The 19664-nt window shown below is 41.4% G+C and overlaps 1 protein-coding gene across 1 annotated transcript; it reads right to left on the bottom strand.

Annotated features, from left to right (window-relative positions):
* Positions 1 to 354: 354 nt before the first annotated feature.
* eno1a (enolase 1a, (alpha)) lies at positions 355 to 9936 on the bottom strand. Its single transcript, XM_066670560.1, has 12 exons — positions 9875 to 9936; positions 7613 to 7707; positions 5288 to 5383; positions 4557 to 4615; positions 4112 to 4181; positions 3857 to 3990; positions 3494 to 3716; positions 2339 to 2536; positions 1621 to 1822; positions 1392 to 1500; positions 1215 to 1273; positions 355 to 811 (listed from the first exon to the last, which is right to left on the bottom strand). Exons 2-12 carry the CDS (start codon positions 7695 to 7697, stop codon positions 748 to 750), a joined length of 1299 nt encoding a protein of 432 aa, XP_066526657.1. The 5' UTR covers positions 7698 to 7707; positions 9875 to 9936; the 3' UTR covers positions 355 to 747.
* Between the last annotated feature and the right edge of the window lie 9728 nt (positions 9937 to 19664).

Raw genomic sequence — 19664 nt, 5'->3', positions numbered from 1 at the left:
TTTCTCATTCACCTTTTAACATCACCTCAAAGCCAGAAAGTGTTCATTTGGCACGCTTGTGTGAGGGATTATGTGAACTACCTAGGCAACCATTGTTGCCTGTACTTTACACTCCACAGCCTCCAGTAGGATATATTTCCTTACCTGAATCAAACATCAGGGTTTATTTTCCTCTGATCTCATGTTACTGCCAAACAGGTCTCTGAGTAAACAGTCTATTGTATGAGTTTGTGCTGATGCCCTTTTTAAACACCGCTCTCTTTAGAATAAACTGGTAAAATTAAATTGCAGCCACATGATCATGGGGTGAGGAGAGGAGAAATAATAATAAATAATCACCAAACACTATCCGAGCACTCTTCCACTTGGGTATACTTTATTTGTTGGTATGCCACGCTTTACAGCAACAGATTTTCAAAAGGCAACACAATGTACGTACTTAGCACACTGAACAACAATTGGTTACTAAAATACTCAAGAGGACCAGATTCACTACAACTTACAAGAAGCAAAACAAAATCTCTCACAGAAAGACACAAAGGACCAGTGCTATTTGAGTGCCAAAGCATAGAAGGATGGGAGTACTTGTTGGCACAGAAGCGGTGTGCCATAGCCTACAGACTTGGACCTTGAATTTCAATGCATTTCCAACCACCCTCCGGTCTGGAGAGAGAGAGATTTTTGCGTGGCTCTATGTGTGGGTGTGAGAGTGTGGTAGAGACAAAGGCCCAAGAAAAGGCCTCCTCCTCAGATGGGCTTCCTGAAGTTCTGGCCAGCAAAGCGGGCCTTGTCTCCAAGCTCCTCCTCGATCCTGCAGAGTCAATTCAAAACAGTGTTGTAAACTTTTAAACAATGAAATCTAGGTTGTGCCAGACCTAATCAATCGACTTCCTTTATGGTGTTTATTTTATTTATGTTGTGAATTTGTTGCATAACTGCTGGAATTTCTCTGGTACACAAGGATTACATTTAAACATTCCTGTTTCTTCTCTACCAAGTATGAATTTAAGTGGTTTTGAACCACAACAATAATTAAATTTGCTATTGTCCAACTGGAGAGATTTTAAAGGCTCATTGTATGATGAGCAAACTTAACACTATAGAAATATTATATAAAAGCTGTGAGCAATAAAAACCTTATGCTGCTACATGGGAGTTGTATGACATAGAAACAAGTGATCCATTGTTTGTAGAGTAGCAGATGGTGACCTCACCTTAGCAGCTGATTATACTTGGCCAGACGCTCTGATCGGCAGGGGGCTCCAGTCTTGATCTACGACAGACACATACATGTAAGACTATGTACATTTTTCCTTCATTTGAACAACAAAACTCCATCCCAAACCACTTGGGGCTTGAAATGAATCAACTTAAATATGTTGTACTCTCACCTGGCCAGTGCAGAGGCCAACCACAAGGTCAGCAATGAAGGTGTCCTCAGTCTCTCCAGAACGATGACTGACCATCACACCCCAGCCGTTGGACTGGGCCAATTTACAGCTAAAGAGTGAGAAACAGAGAAGACGAGGTGGGGGCGGAGGGGGAGACAAAAACACTGGGTTGAGCATCACAGCTCCGTGTACTTTTAATTATGTGTACAACCAGTTTGTGGCCACTTACGCCTGCAGGGACTCTGTGACACTGCCGATCTGATTGACCTTAAGTAGCAGGCAGTTGCAAGCCTTATCTGACACAGCCTTAGCAATACGCTTGGGGTTGGTCACAGTCAGATCATCACCCACCACCTGGATGCTCGTGCTGCCGGTGAACTTGGACCAGGCCTCCCAGTCATCCTGGTCAAATGGATCCTCAATGGAGACAACTGAACACACACAGAGACAAGTTACCCTTATTCATTCTGCTAGTAGATGATCCAACTGCATCTCAAAACGCAAGAGAGACAACTTTTAAATAGCTATTACATCTAGTATATTGAGGGCAGCATTCCATTAAAGCTAAACAGATCACATGTAAACCCCCAGGCTACAGTGAGAGTTCAGAGCCATGTAGTGATGGGTTAGAGCACATTAGCATGGCTCAGTTAATTGGCTTCAGGCTGTTAACCAATTAAAGTCTTGGGCTACTCAAGTCTTTGACAGTAGTTGGTCAAGATAAGCTCTAAGAAACATACAAAGTGAGTACAGCCTTAACATTCCCAGATTAATTAAGACTTCATATCAGGAGTGCTACAACGGATTGACAATACATTGTGAATCAGGGTCTAAATATACACAAGTCACATCTCAGACTAGCTGACGGCAAGCTGTGAATAGACCATGGGGGACACAAAAACCACCATTATACAGTGCCATTAGTTCAATAGCTTAGGAAAACTGACCAGGATAATCCTTCACAAAGCTCTTGTAGAGGTCAGCCAGCTGGTCAGGAGTGATATAGCGGCTGGGGTCATCAGGTGACTTGAAGTCCAGATCGTACTTGCCACCCTTGTAAAACTCTGAGGCAGCCACATCCATGCCAATGACGATCTTGTCAGTGTAGCCAGCCTTGCCGATGGCGTTCTTTAGCAGTTCAAGAGCTAGAATAGAAAGAAAATGCATCTGCAAAACTAATCCTCACAAAATGAACTTGTGGTGGGGGGAGGGGAAAAAAATAAAAAGTAGGTAGAACAGGGTGAAGTTCAACTGATAATGGAGGCCCAATATTGGAGAGGCATTTTGCACACTCAGCACATGTACCCTAGAGCAGGTCATAGTGCAGGTACCTGGCCGGCCTACAGCCATTCAGGGGCCAGGACTAAATGTAGAAACCATCTGCTGCCTCAGGGAAGGAATTCCCCCATTTAAGTCCCTAAATTTAGTGCCTGGGGTAAACTCACAGCATGTGGTGGGTGGTCTCATGCAGAAGGTGTAGTTAAGGGGAGAGAGAAGGAGACAACTGTACTGAACTAAATCTGCCTTGATTTAAATAATTCTCATGATTAAAAACATTTTTTGGGAGGCAAAACTAAACTACTACCTGGCAGCAAGACTTCCATTCATTATTTGCCTTTCAGCAATGTTGTGCACACTGGGACTAGTGGTTGTATGTGGTATTACACTGCAGCAGGAGCATGGAGAGAGATTAGTCTCAATACCTTACAGAGGCGTAAATATTAATATACAAATGTTTCACCCCAATCTGTGTCTAATGGTGGCATGGTCACATTTGTATTTGGATCAGGTGAAATGTGACCTGAGAGAGGACATGAGTGACTTGAGCCACAAATGAAGATTCTACAATTTACAAATACATCTCAAATTTGAGACTGACTTTACAGATATATTCAATGTAAATTTAAAAATTGTTTATTTTCATATGAAATTATGTTATCCATGAAAACCAAACATGTATTTATGAATGTAACTGTACAAACTGCAGACCGAGAGACAGATTGGGATGTATTCATCTGTGAATCGTGTTTAATATTTACACATCTGCAGAGTATTTTGAGACCAATCTCACCATACAGGTGGTGGGGGGAGGGGACACTCACCTTCCTTGTTCTCCAGTATGTTGGGAGCAAAGCCACCCTCATCTCCCACATTGGTGGCATCCTTGCCATACTTCTCCTTGATGACATTTTTCAGGTTGTGGTAGACCTCGGCACCAATACGCATGGCCTCTTTGAAGCTGCTGGCCCCAACAGGCAGGATCATGAACTCCTGCATGGCCAGCTTGTTACCAGCGTGGGAACCGCCGTTGATAACGTTGAAGGCCTTCGGAGCACAAACGACTCTATTAATGTGGTGCCAGAACTTGTGTCCCACAACAACGGCAAAAGAACAAGCCACAAAGAAGAGTGGAAATATTTCTCTGGCAGTAACACAAGGACAGAAATATCACAACAAGATCTTACAGGGACGGGGAGGATGACCTCTGGGTTTCCAGCAAGGTCAGCAATGTGGCGGTAGAGTGGGACGCCCTTCTCGGCAGCTCCAGCCTTGCACACAGCCAGGGACACACCCAGGATGGCATTAGCGCCAAACTTTGCTGAAGATTTAAAAAGCAGGGCCAACAAATTAAAAGCTGGAACAATATAACCTTGTACAGTTGTTTCATCTGCATTTATTTAACATTTCATAATATTGATAGAGACTCAAGATCTGCTTACATTTGTTTTCTGTACCATCCATATCAAGCATCAGTTTGTCAATCTTCTCCTGCTCCAAGACGGACACGCTCTGTTTGATAAGAGACAAGCCATAAAAGTAATCCATATCAGATCTTAGGGCAACATTCAAGGTTAAAAATAAGTTAAGAGCATGAGCAAAAGGCTTGTTAAAGTGTGCAAAACAATGAGATTAAGGGGAGAAAAAAAGTCACATGCATAACTCTGATCAAAATTACAGCTTGCATAATCTAAGCACGTTTACAATATTATTGTCATAACACAGGGCAAAGCATCAAGTAATGACATGAAAACAGACAAGCTGTCCAAAGATGACCCCTACAACTGTTTCAAAGGAAAAACAACTATTATCACCTTAAACATTACACAATACCTGTTTTTAAAGCTAAAATTGCAAACTTGTTAGTCAAAAAATAAATATTCCTACCTGGCTAACCAGGGCAGGTGCAATTGTTTTATTGATATGCTCAACGGCTTTTGAGACACCTGCAAGGGACAAGCAGACCATCACTGACCCATGTGGAGGGGAAACATGCAGAGCTGGCACTAGACAATCACAGAACAGGCCCTTCTGATGGCAGATATTTAGTACATACGAAGAATGAGTATTTCTCTGGACGTCTGTGATAATCTTTGAATGCCTACTGGAGGTTAGTTGTGAGAGCAAATCCAACACCTCATGCTCATTATCGCAAGGGGGAGAAAACCCTCGCTTCAGTTACGTCACACACATTTACCTGATTACACAAAGCTGGGGCCAAGAATTCATTTACATATTTTACAGCTCTTTTCACCCCTGATAGAAAAAGGAAAGACTGTGGGTCAGAAGAGACCGAGAAAGGAGAAAGAATGAAGAATGCTAAGGAGTTTTAATATCTCTGGTAGTAATTCAATTAAGCCTGGGTTTCTAGAACAGAGGCAGCTATATCTACGTTTGAACCATTTCTAATTACAGATATCAGAGTTAAACGAGATTAGCCTTTAACCATAAGACCCATAAATTATATTTAAAAACTGCACAATTAAGATGGTCATTTATGTCCAAATGATAAAATAGATCTCTGGTAAACTAAATTAAATCAAGTTCCAAAATCTCATTCCTCCTATCAACTGTTAGTGTTTTTTTATTTATTTATTTCCATTGATTTCTGATCCCACCTTTGCCAAGATAACGTGTCTTGTCATTGTCACGGAGCTCGAGGGCCTCATAGATGCCAGTGGAAGCACCACTGGGCACTGCAGCTCTGAAGAGACCTTAGCAAAGACAAGAAAATACATAAACATAGTTAAAATCTTAGCCTCTATAGACATCCAGATGACCATTTCCCAGTATGCCCCTTGTTTAGTGGAGTACATTGTGACATCACAATGTCTGACATAAGGAATTTACATAAAGCCCACCCCTTCCTCATACTGCAGAAGTTACATAATAGCATCAGCAGTGTAGAGATTCAGGACCCAGAAATCTGTAATAAGGGTGTAATGCTTTACAAGGACAGTTGTATGCCCCACCCCTGACCCCAGGGCAGTCAAATTTGAATTTGCCCTGCATGTCAACCCTTTTTGACTCAATCATGTGTGACAAATATGCATGTGCAAAAATGTAATTCAGTGTGCTCATCTAAGTGAAAATCAGAACAGAGCCAGGAGATCAAAGAGGATTAGTGCTTAGCCAAAGACATCAGCAATTTGGGCCATGTGTCTCAGCTTTCAAAAACAATCATTATCAGCACCATAAAGCCATTGTCTGACTATTCACAACATGTATTGTTAACTGGGGCACCCATGACAGTCAGGGGTGCACTAATCCTGTAATGTGATGACCGTTTTGAGCAAAAGGAATTATATTTGAGAAGTATACCCATGCAGACAAAATCTTAAAGTAGGTACCACTTAGGCAAATAAGTCAAAGATTATAAATATCAATATTCTTGGTCATTAATGAAGTTGACAGAGCTCCTGCTGCATACTAAATGTTCATAGTGTTGAAGGTTTCTATCAGTAAGATTAACAACACATGAGCCTTACAATGTGGAAGGTTAGCAGGATCTTAAAAAAACCTTAAAGGGCTCTAAAAATAAACTATTGTATTAAAAAGGGGTTGCTTCTGCTCTCAAATCAATATGTACTTAACATTTAATCTGAATGCAATATTCAGATCTTGCAATATTTGATGTGCTTAACTATTTAAAACAAACAAAAAAATCTATAAAATCCATACATCTCTGCAAACATTTCAGCTAACCAATCAATTAAATTTCAGGAAAAAGGGCGGCTGTTTCCAGTACATTGTGCAAGGACGTTTGGCAGCATGGAAGTCATGTTTCCACTAATAGCCATTCACTGAGCTTCATTACTGTGATGGACTGGAGCCCTGCCCAGGGAGCGTTTCAGCCTTGCACCCTGTAATCTTGGTACTCTCAGGACCCACTGTGACACTGAACAGAAAACGTATGAATGAACCAACTTCATTAACAGTCTGGTCATTAGTATAGGCTAAACTACTGCATTGTTCTCATTAGCCCAGCATGAAAGTGCTAAAAGAGCTTGAGATTACAGCACATGTTCAGTGGTTTTAAAAAAAGCAGATGTATCTATTAAGTTGGACTCAAATTAAAATAAGTTATTCATAACATCATTTTCCTACTGTACACCACTAATGCAGTAATGAAATTTGCATGGTTAGTTTCCAGCGAGATGCAACACAACCCAAGCGGTATACAATTACAAATGCTATATTTAAACTTCTACCACCTGATCTCCCTCTTCCAGGCCACTGGACACCACACTGATGAGGCGTAGTTTTGATGGCACACTCGTCTGAAACACTGAAGTGTCCAGTGCCAACACATCAGTCAGTATTGATGCTGTTATAATGATTATACCAGGTACTTTAGAAGAACTCTTTACTTTAAACCTGAGTGAAGCCCGACAGAGTGAATGTAGGGATAAGTTAAGTCAAGAATGTCACTATCAGAATTTAAATGCACCAAGTCGCTAAACATAACTGGTTGGTCCTTGTGAGAAGTGTATGGTTAATGCAAGTTTTGTTTAAAGCAAGAGGAATAAAACATAATGTTTATGACAACTAGACTAAACAAGGTAAGGTTTATTGGGCTAATAGAAGAGTGTGTGTGTGTGTGTGTGTGGGGGGGGGGGTGTTCCTTGAATTTGTGTGTTACTTTTGGCACGATGCTAGTCTTGCATAGAGACAGGTACCTTTTGCCAAGAACCACCTACTACTGCAGGAACAGAAATTTAACTCATAAGTGGACCCATCACAAACCTGCTATTTTGGCACGACATGGAGTCAAATCAGAATACAACTGGCAGAGAGGCCAATAACACACTGCCAGCTTTTGAGAAGAGTGTCTGTGGCTGAGACTTGCATGATGCTAACACCACATCGGCAACTGCATTGTGGCACTAGCACACGTTTGCCTTAATAGGTTGAAAAATTAACACCTCAATTTTGACCTTTACCTTTCTTAGTGTAGAGGTCGACCTCCACTGTGGGGTTTCCACGGGAGTCGAAAATCTCACGAGCCTGGACCTTAAGGATGGACATGTTGCTGGATCTGCAAAACATACAGCAATTAAGATAAGAACAATCTTTAAAAATAAAATTTGAACAGTTCAGATTTCTTTAAGAGTAGGATATAAGGAGAAGGGGAAAAAAAGGCATGATGACTCAGTTCAGCCTAGACGTGAGTCACCCTAGTAAAGAAACTACTGACACAGATCGAGTCAGTGACAGTAGTCTTTTCCCTGAGTTACATCAGCACGCACGTTTCCAGTCAAGTTGCCATTTTGTTCAGCCCCAGTTTAAGACATGCATGATACAAGTTTTGTACTCTTCTAATCTACTTTTAATACATTGTCTCTGAGAATTCTGGTAAAAAAGCTATGAGTTTGGGCCTTTAAATACAACTGACATACTGCAATCATATGCATTAACAACACTGATAGACACCAAGTAACAGTACACATTTTATTTGACCTTTACGACAAAAGCTGAACACCAGGGCTCATTTTTGATGCATGGAAGCATTCATTCATCGTCTGTAATTGCGTATCCAGCTCAGGGTTGCTGAGGGTCACGCCATAACACACACGTAGTTTGTTGTGACTTTTAAACTACATTTTAAAAATGGAAATGCAGTGCACACCACCAGTAATGTGCCATTTATAAAAAGCCATTCATGGACTAAACAATAAATGATAAGTTAATCTGTTAATAGTCCCACAGTAGGGACATTCAAAATACCCCTTAGAAAAGCACATTTCTCGTTATAACTAGAAGAGAAAACAAGAAATATTGCATTAACTGAAATCACACGCTCAAAAGAGCCTGCGACGCTGCACTCAGATATACAGCATACACTTGTACTTTAGCTGGACCAATCGAAAAACCTGTGGCCTTAAATGTCAGTGGAAATAACCACCAAGCATTGCACAGCAGGCTGAGTTAGCGCAGAGACAGACAGCAACAAATGCTCCCGCTGTGAACTGTTATAACCAGGGCCCACAGGCAGTAGGACGAGCCTATGGTCATAGAGACCATGCTAAAATTCTCACTGCAGGCGAAGATTGAGCAAATCTGGCACAATTTAAAAGGGTACAAAGTCAATCCTCAAAAATCAGGACGTTATTTTAGTACATCACACGCCCTCCTACTACAGGCCCACGGCTAAACCTCAATGTCATTAGGATCACTCGAGAGTCTCTTCAGCGCAGTGTACGGAACTGCGCACACGATTCAAATGAATGAGGAAATACTCTTGGTGTGCAACTAGATGGAGAAATACGTTAGAAAATCGGACGCTCTCAACAGTAACGTTACAACTCAATAGCGATTACATTATGGAACGTTGAGGGTTTATAAGACATTCGAAAACCGTTGAGAGAACAATTCCAGAATGTTCTGGGTAGCTTCCTCTAAACGCCACACGCTAACGTTTATGAGACAGTTTAGCCTCTCAAACAGGCCATAAATGGACAGAGCGGAGAGTAGCATTAGCACTTAAAATATCATCCGGGAGGCTAAAATTCAGAACGAGTGTGTGATAAGTTACTCTCACAGGAAACGGATAAGAGCATCATGAGTCACTCGCATGAGGCCGCGTTCAAAACCCTTATAACATCAAAGGCCGAACTACTTATGGCTAGTTCTGCCACACAATATAAATGAAGGCACCTGTACGGGTAAGGTATCATTTTGAGGTCTTCGTACGACATTGGTTTAGATGTAGAACTACCTAAAAAAAAGGGCTTAGTCTCAAATGACTCCACTCCCTATGTAGCGCACTGCGTAGGTCATGAAACATCGACTTTTAGACACAGTGTGCATTAAAGGACTCGTGGAAAGCGACCAAGGCGTCAAGCATCCTATGGTCAAATCCCAACTGGCCTTTAATCAACATTTAGTGTACCGCTGGAAGACGATCAATCAGTTTCATAACTCAGCGTAGTGCACTAGATAGGGAGCAGGGAACTTGAGACAAACCCAAGTCAAAACTTAATTTTGGGAGAAAAGCAAAAAACAAACAAACAAAAAACAGATTTTAGGATCAGATAAAAGTTATGACTCAAATTTGACACTCCATCCTGATATGTGCAGAAATTTAACCATTTAAGAATACTTGGTACATTGAACAATATCAAGCCTCGTGTTTTAAGTTAACCAAAGCAGTCAGAGGTAAAAATATTTCTTAAAGAACAGTTAGCTAGCAAAGGTGCTCTCACCTTGTGTGGCAGTGTGGAAGGGAAGCTGTGTCCTCACTCTACGCCGCTGCAGCGAGCTCAGTGAACCGCAGGGCGGGGGGAGGGAAAAACGCTCAGGGATGTCCCACGTGACCAGTTTCCCGTATTCTGATTGGACGCACTGTCCTCACGCGGCTGGCAGCGGCACGTGTCTGAAGAAACGTACGTCAGCTGCAATCACGACTTCAACTCATTATAAACCACACAGGTTCAGTGTTTAGAATAAAACCCTATTGTTTTTGGTTACTAGATTACGCCAAATAGCTGAATATGCGGGGACAAGGCTTTACGGCATGTGATATGTGCTGTAAATCTGGAGTTTTCCACTGAGGTCTGTACTGCGGAGAGGTGTACGTGACGTGCGGCAGCTACAAAGCAGCGCTGCGTCACTGTGACTCTTCGCTACTTCCGTCTTCAATAACTTCCCTTCATCCATCACTGTACAGCCAGAAATATGTGGACACCTGCTTATCCAACTTTGCTTTTGAAATGATGGGTATATACAGGCAGATGTTGCCCTTTGCGCTAAGCGTTAGAACATTTCTGTGACGATGATTGAATGTAAGCACAGGTGCATTAATGAGAGCTCCTTGATTGAGCTCTGGTGATTAGACCTGGATCATTCACAAACGCCATTCAGACTCATTCTTTTCAGCCTCCATCACCACAGAGAAGGATTTATATTCCTGTAGTACGAGTTTGGCATTGGGCAAAGTGACCTTAGACTCGTGGAGCAACTCCATGACGGATCGATGGAGATTACACAAGCTGTGCAATGGGTGAACTTTAAATAGCTCAGTTCCCTCACGTGTCTGATCAGATTTATATACCATATTTTTGGGATGTATAAAATGGATTTATATGACTCGGTTCAGCATAAGAGACCATAGATTTTGCAGTACAGGATTATTATTACCAGAGATGAACAAATATCAATATAGGAAATAATACATAAAAGCAGCCAATATATTTAAATAATAATAAGCAACATTCTCTAAGGGTTTATTTATCCCCACAGGATATGAGAAATACACAACTGTGCACAGAACACACATTTATTCATATAAAATCAATCAAAAATATTGGCATTTGGCAGTGTTTGGTCTGTAAATTATTAAGGTTTTTATATTGAAAACCTTTTACAAAATGTTCCTCAGTTTAAACACCCTTCTGAAAGAGTAGAAAGAGGGCAGTCGATGAGAAGTGTCTGTAGGCAACTTTGTACATTCATCCAGGGCATGCCATTTTGAGTAAGATTTTCCACATAGAAAATCAAGGTAATTCCCCATTAGCTCCTGTGAAAGAGCTGGGACTCTACATCACTGTGTGGTTTCAGTGATGCTGTACGTGATGATGGGGGTGTGCAAATTCCCGCATCCTCCATGGCCGCCTGCCGCAGTGGGTCACCTTGAGAAAAAATACTACCCTGTAACTGCGCCATCTGGCGTCTGCTCCGAAACAGCACCGCGTTAGGGATTTCCTGTTGAGCATTTACTCGGAGCCCCCACCCACTAGAGAAACACAGCTGCTCAGAAATGCGGAGAGGAAGTGCAGTTCATTCAAACTTCCGTGTTTTTTTCTCAGTAATTATAACAGACATAAACCCAGAGTTTTATGATTCTTTTTGTGTGTACGGATTTTTTTCATTCATTTTTCAGTCTTTCCTGTAAGACACCAGTCAAAAATATGAGGATATTTAAAATACATATGACCAATAATAGACTGTAAAATAACGTACATTTAATGTACGCAGGCTTTTGTTTTGTAGTTTATTATTATATAGTTATGTAAGAGTTTGTTTTATGATGTCATATTATTATCCTCATTCTCAATCAATCATATTTACGACGAAATGTACTGAACAGTTTTAATTAATCAAATTGCCGATTTAATTTGGAGTTACCCAACTCAGTACCCAACTGATTGAGGGCTGATCTGTTTAGCACTGAAACGTACGGGATGGAAGAAGAGGTGTATCCTTGAATATGGGGGATATGAACTGATCTGACTCACACGAGATAAACAGTCAAAGAAATGAGCCCGAAGAGCAAGTGAAAGGAGGCTTGTTTGACCACAAAACAGAGCCAAAATACGCAAGTGAGCAAAGTCCATTCATCATCTGTAACCCTTATCCAGTTCAGGGTCGCGGTGAGTCGAGAGCCTACCTGGAATCATTGGGGGCAAGGCGGGAATACACCCTGGAGGGGGCGCCAGTCATTCATAAGGCAACACAGACACATTCACTCAAACCTACGGACACTTTTGAGTCGCCAATCCACCTACCAGCATGTGTTTTTGGACTGTGGGAGGAAACCCACGCGGACACGGGGAGAACACACCAACTCCTCACAGACAGTCACCCGGAGCAGGAATCGAACCCACAACTTCCAGGCCCCTGGAGCTGTGTGACTAACCTGCCGCACCACCGTGCCGCTCCAGTGAGCAAAGTTGTTTTGGGAAAATAAAATACATAATTTTGTAGTTTTTTAAAAAACTTTGATAGTGTAAAAGAAATTTCCATCACCAGATTTTGACTGAATTCTCTTTGAATACCACTTTTACATGAACACGCTCGCAGACCTCTGATAAATCCGCTCAGAGAACACAGCACCTACAGTACAAATCATTCTTCAGCACTTCACAGATTTCTAGCAGAAAGGTCAGTTGTCAAAACGTGTTCAACTGAGATAATGCTTCATTAAAATAAGAGGATGATTCAAGATGATGAAGCTACCGATGGATTCAGTGAATTACCCAATATAGAGCATATATTTTACCATTTCACAAAAGAATAATCATAAAATAAGGAACGTAAAGGGCCTTCAAGGTGAGTTCTAATGTTTATTTCATTACGCTGTGTGTTATTCAACGGCTGTAAATTAAAAATCATATGTTTATTGCACTGTGTTTACACAGACAAAGGAATAAACTGTTTTATAGGTTATATAAGTATATGGTTGAGATGATATCAATATCTTTCTTTTTCTTTATCACCAAGCGATCCCTGGAAATGCCATAAAAAAAAAACAATACATTGCCACACCCAGCACCAGCACACACACTATATACTGATGAGCTGCCATTTGGAGAGAGAAAATAGAAGACAGCGTTTTACCAGACAACACCACAAACCCTCATCCTCGAATACAAAACATCACAACAAACTAAACTAAACACACAACACTGCCAAACTACCAAAACCACAACAAATAACAACAACACAACACAACAGCATCTCTTTTATCAAGTGTGTGTGGTTAGCCTAGAGCTGCTCTGCCCCCTAAGCTCTCTACTGCACGTAGAGCACGTGCTGGATGCCAGAGTGTAATGGACCATTTTGAAGTCCCCATGTTAAAGAAAACCCCAATGTCCTCACTTTTTTGATGTAGTGTGTAAACTGTCAATATTTCACACCATTTCATTTAATCACCAATCCATACAGTCCTTATATACACTGACCAGCAGAAAGAGGCCATTTTAAACTCATTGCTTTATGTTGTATGCTGGTGTTGCACAAATGACTCATTTACATATATCTTCTGATTGAAGCAACATCAGTTTGTGCCCAGTATTTCACACTGTATGCTACATGACCACCCTCCCATTGGAAAAACTTGCCCATGATCCAATATGGCGGCCATGTTCCAGATATCTCACGCATTACTTGCTGGGGTATTCAGATAAAGGGTGTTCTGTGACATTTGACCCACCCTGTAGATTTATGTAGAGGTTGTCTATCATTCAGTCTGATCATATTTATTCTCACAATAAATGCAGAGGGTTACAATAAATTTCACCCAATCAGAATATATCCGACAAAGACACAACAAATTTATTTTGGCTCGTTCCATGAAGTGTTGCTTAATTTTAGCTTATGACATCATCCTGAAATGAAAGGTCTGTTTGCTTTTACTGGAGCATTAGGTCAGTGTCTGAACTATCAGCTGTTCTACTCTTAACAGCCCAACCACAAAGAGCACTATAAGTGCATGTTCTTACACCTCTGCTGCAGTGATTGGCATCCATAATCTTCAAGAGAAAAAGCGCAAGGAACACACACACGCGTTCAGTACAGACGTCTGAGACGTTCTGTCATTTATTCAATTTCCAGACAAAGTGGCCATTAAGTAATCAACTTGCATAATAGGCCAGTTTAGTGACAACACAGGGTTTACACAATGAGGCAAACCATGTTTAAAACTTTCATCTGTGACAGAAAAAAATATATATATCAAGCTATACTCTTGCTTCAGATCTCAAAGATATGTGTGAATAAGACCATGACAAAATAAATGATAAAAAATAACCACATAAACAAAAACCCAATGGTGAAACCAAGAGTCTCATCAGTAATAAAAATCAGGAAATATGACACCACATGAAATGCCGCATGGGCCTGCAGTCAACAGCAAGTGTCATCTATATGCAGAAGTAAAAGACAGCCAAGCACAGAGTTTAGATGCAAAGTACTGGCCCAAAAGAGCACCCTGATGGACACAAGCTCAGCAGATATGTGGCACTGTGCCAGCTATTGGATGTTCCATTATCTGAGAAAGTCAGTGGTGGTCAGCAAAAGAGAGATTGTACCATTTCTGCCAGCAAAGTAGACAAAAGCACAAGATAGTCCCATTCATGTATTTGACCATCATCTTGAGACAGGAGGGGGTGGAAAAGTATGATGTACAAGGACTTGGACTTTGAGGACAGGAACATGTGGAAGACAAAGACAAACATGGTTCCAACAGAAGACCACGTTTCAAGATTTATTGTAAATTAATAGCAAACAAAAGATATATATATATGTTAACCAAAGCAGTTAACTTAAAACCCATATACTCCGCATCTGAACACCACTGCTGGGCCAAGGTCTGTGTAATGTGTGGTGAAATTATATAATAAGCTGTTGATTTAAAAAAAAAGCATATATTAATAACAATACATTAATTTATACACCAATTTTTAGCAACTGCTTGATCCTAGTATCTAAAAACAGCATAGCTCAAGCACCAACACATTAAAAAAAACAGAACTGCATAAGCCAAATATTGAATACACAGTCAGTTAATTTTGAATAGTGAAAGATGAGTTCACACTATAAATCCAAGACTTGTTAAAGCTACCCATAAACATGTCACTTCATAAAAGACGTTGTGTAAGGAGGACTGAGGCGGATGTACACGCAAGGATGCCAACATGTATTATACAAGAGACAGAGGGTAGAGAACTAAACAGTACAGAGAACCAATAAATTAAACACTAGAACGAAGAGGTAAAACAATAGACAAAATGCTGGACTCAAACCAAGGAAGACAAAGAACAGGGGACCAAGAAACAAAAACAAAAGTAGAAAACCACAAAGGATAACTAGGAGGTAAAACAGTGAATAACATGGCTAAACCCAAGACAAAAGGGAATAACCAAAGAGCATGGGGCTAAACGCAGAGCAAAGGCACTAAACAGTAAACAGAGAACCAGAGACAATGAACAGGATAAACACAGAAACATGAGAAACAGACTGAGGAACATGAGACTCAAAGATTAAGGATCAAGGAACAACAACCTGAACTTGACTATGACTAGAATTCCACAAATACAAAGACGGATACAAAAGACTATGCAAGGACTAAATGAACAGATAAATTAAAGAACCTAAGAAGCAAGGACATGGCAAAGAAACACAAACAATCAAAACCTAAGGACCTTAAGAAAGAGAAGAACACCAAAACACAAATGACCGACAAAACCAAACACTAGGGACAAGGCTTATATTCAATGAGCAATATGAGAACACCTGTGAGAGTGAAAGAGGCATGGCTAGGGAGACATTAACAAGGGAATAAGACAGAAACACCAGCCAAGTCAGGGAATAAGGAGGAGACAAGAACAAAACAAAACAGGGCCATGTGCTAAAGGAGCACATAACTGACAAGAGAAACATGGATAAAGGCAGGAAAACAAACAGGACAAAAGTGTGACATTATGTTGTTTCTTTCTTAACACATAGTACAACATTTTGTAATTAAATTAATGACTTAATAACTTTCACACTCAATAATTAGAGCTGTACAATATGTCATTTCAGTGTGGGTGGGTTTATGTTGTTGTTATTTAATAAATGAATGAATGAATGAATATTTGTAAGGAACCAGCAATAAAGAGTAAAGTCTACGGAATCAGATTTGTGCCAAAAAAAATTGCACAAAATTTTTTATCTCAAATGTAAAACTTATAACTTGCAAACAAAATATCCAGCTCTGACCTTTGTGCTCCATGACTTTTGTGCGTGAGCTCTGAGTTCTGCGAGAAGTTTTGGCACAAAGCTCTCGCGTGGGCAGGACTTCTTAGGGGTGCCTTCCCATTGGCTAATGAGTTTTTGAGTGACAACTCAGTGCCCTGAACGTTGTTCACGACTCTGAGTGCAGCAAGCGTGTGTATTCAGCTTTGGGACTCCACGTTTGCAGAATATAACGCATATGAATATTTACGTTGCTGAATAGCTCTGATTTCCTCTTTCATAATATTTAAACAGATAGTTCTTTTTGCTTGAACTGTATACTGTTAAAACATTTTGACTTCTTCATTCATTCATTATCTTTAAGCGCTTATCCAGTTCAGGGTCGCGGTGGGTCCAGAGCCTACCTGGAATCATTGAGCACAAGGTGGGAATACACCCTGGAGGGGGCGCCAGTCCTTCACAGGGCAACACAGACACACATACACATTCACTCACACCTACGGACACTTTTGAGTCGCCAATCCACCTACCAACGTGTGTTTTTTTTGGACTGTGGGAGGAAACCGGAGCACCCGGAGGAAACCCATGTGGACACAGGGAGAACACACCAACTCCTCACAGACAGTCACCCGGAGCAGGAATCTAACCCACAACCTCCAGGTCCCTGGACTGCAACACTACCTGCTGCACCACCGTGCCGCCCAGTTTGACTTTTTGTTTATCAATATTAGTATTAGTATCATCATTATTATTGATAATTCATTATTGTTAATAATGATTAATCATTCTTTCATTCATTCATTATCTGTAAGCGCTTATCCAATTCAGGGGGGTGGGTCACCAATCCACCTGCAACATGTGTTTTTGGACTGTGGGAGGAAACCGGAGCACCCGGAGGAAACCTACGTGGACACAGGGAGAACACACCAACTCCTCACAGACAGTCACCCGGAGCGGGAATCGAACCCACAACCTCCAGGTCCCTGGAGCTGTGTCACTACCTGCTGCACCACCGTGCCGCCCCATAATGATTAATGATTCACATAAATAATCACTCACATTTCCTCTCAAAATCCAAAAATGACAGTGGACTTTGCAGAAGTTTGATACAACATTATTAAATTTGTATTCATTAAATGAGCAGGAACACTCTTGTCTCTTTTCTCTGAGACCTCCTGTAACAAAATGCACATAAGGCATTTGTTAAAAACAGATTAACTATGATCTTCAAAATAAAATTAGGGCATTTGTTCCATCTAACAGCGATTATGGAAAAGCAAAGACCCACTACGTTAGTACACGATAGGATTTGGAACAGAGGCTCAAGCACTCATGAATAATAATTTACAAATAAACAAATAAACGCTCATTTATTCTGTTTCATCCTGAGCAAACAGATATTGGTGTGCATTTACCTCGGATCAGTATCTGGTAACAGGTGGCACGGTGGCGCAGCAGGTAGTGTCGCAGTCACACAGCTCTAGGGACCTGGAGGTTGTGGGTTCGATTCCCGCTCTGGGTGACTGTTTGTGAGGAGTTTGGTGTGTTCTCACCGTGTCTGCGTGGGTTTCCTCCTACAGTCCAAAAAAAACCCCACAAAAACACACCCCGACTCAAAAAATGTGTCCGTGTGTGTTGCCCTGTGAAGGACTGGCGCCCCCTCCAGGGTGTGTTCCTGCCTTGCACCCAATGATTCCAGGTAGGCTCTGGACCAACCGCGACCCTGAATTGGAAAAGCGCTTACAGATAATGAATGAAAGTATCTGGAAACAAACAGGTTTGTACTCACAGTAAAATCTTTAATGTTTCGTTTTAGACAGAACATTACCTCAATATCATATACATTGGCAATATCAATATACATTGACTGTCGGAGTTTGCAGGTATTTCATCGTTTTAAAACGAAAAGAGAATTTGTGTTTGTGTAAAATTACTAACTCTTTAATGTTAAAATCTTTCCTGTCTCTCCGCTTCTGAGCTGCAACGAATGCCTTGGGCACTGAGTTGTCACTCAAAAACTCATTAGCTAATGGGAAGGAAACAATATCGCAAAAAGAGTGTTATGCTCGGACGAGGGGGAAAAGTTAGAATATCACTAAATCGCAAATGCACAAAAGGGTGATGGAAAAGGCTTTTTCAAATAAAAAATGACATTTCAGCTGGTTTACACATATTACACGAGGCAGAGCCATGGACTGATCCTGCGTCCACAGGCTTTTAATGGACTCCCCAGACTCTCCTTCTTCTTCTCCCCTCTCCACACTTTACCAGTCTGTTTACACAGCATCACCCACCAATATCGTAGACATATACAGCACTGCGCACATAGCACTTTCTCCTCAAAACATTGTTCTCAAGCTTTCCCACTTTGATCTCTCATTTTGTCTTGTTTCAATGCCATCCCTGATCATTTTTCTGCCTAAATGTCTATACTGTGCAAAATATTAGCGTTACGTCGGCTGGAGACGGGCTCCTACGGTCAACAGAGCCAGCAGCAATGAGGGTGTGCTCCCTCAGCTAACATTAACACCTAGGGGCAGTTTTAGCAGACTGCAAACTGCCGAACAATGTCAAATGACATGCAGCCCCAGCATCAGCAACAGTGTTAGCAAACTGCTACCTGCCAAGCAACAGCAATGAGGACCAGCTCCTGCAGCTATCACAAGCAACAGCCAGCAGCCACAACAACAGCAGGACACCAGTAAAGATAACAGTCTTGCTCAGTTACCAGAAGTGGCAAAGGCAGGCGGGAAGCCGCTGAAAAACAGCAATGAATACGTTATTAGGCCCAGTTTTTAGCATCAGAGCATCAAGCAGCATTAAAGAAATCAGACTCACATCAGATAACAACAAGGGTGATAAACCAGGCGCAGGTGGATATTTTAATGGATGGTAATAAATAAAAGTCACTGAACAAGTTAGAGACTAGGAAAAACACCATTTAAACAGAAAGATGCTAGTGCGCTCTTGTCTGGAGCTGACTTAAGACACACAGGACAGAACACATCTGTATCTTTGTCTTTTTGGTCTTACTATTAAACAAAGGCAGATTTTGCAGACAACTAAAACATATTCCAATATCTTTTTTTCCCCCAATATCTTGCCACCCTGTAAGCATCATTCATTCATTCATTATCTGTAACCCTTATCCAGTTCAGGGTCGCGGTGGGTCCAGAGCCTACCTGGAATCATTGGGCACAAGGCGGGAATACACCCTGGCGGGGGCACCAGTCCTTCACAGGGCAACACACACACACACACACATTCACTCACACACTCACACCTATGGACACTTTTTTTTTTTTTGAGTCGCCAATCCACCTACCAACGTATGTTTTTGGACTGTGGGAGGAAACCGGAGCACCCGGAGGAAACCCACACAGACACGGGGAGAACACACCAACTCCTCACAGACAGTCACCCGGAGCTGGAATCGAACCCACAACCTCCAGGCCCCTGGAGCTGTGTGACTGCGACACTACCTGCTGCCTGTAAGCATCAATTAGATAATTCTCACTGAACAAGCTGAACAGGTCT

Source organism: Hoplias malabaricus, chromosome 5, assembly GCF_029633855.1.
Source record: "Hoplias malabaricus isolate fHopMal1 chromosome 5, fHopMal1.hap1, whole genome shotgun sequence".
In the NCBI taxonomy this organism is placed as follows: domain Eukaryota; kingdom Metazoa; phylum Chordata; class Actinopteri; order Characiformes; family Erythrinidae; genus Hoplias; species Hoplias malabaricus.
The sequence above is the reverse complement of the archived record's forward strand: the minus strand, read 5'-3'. Positions and strand labels throughout refer to the sequence as shown.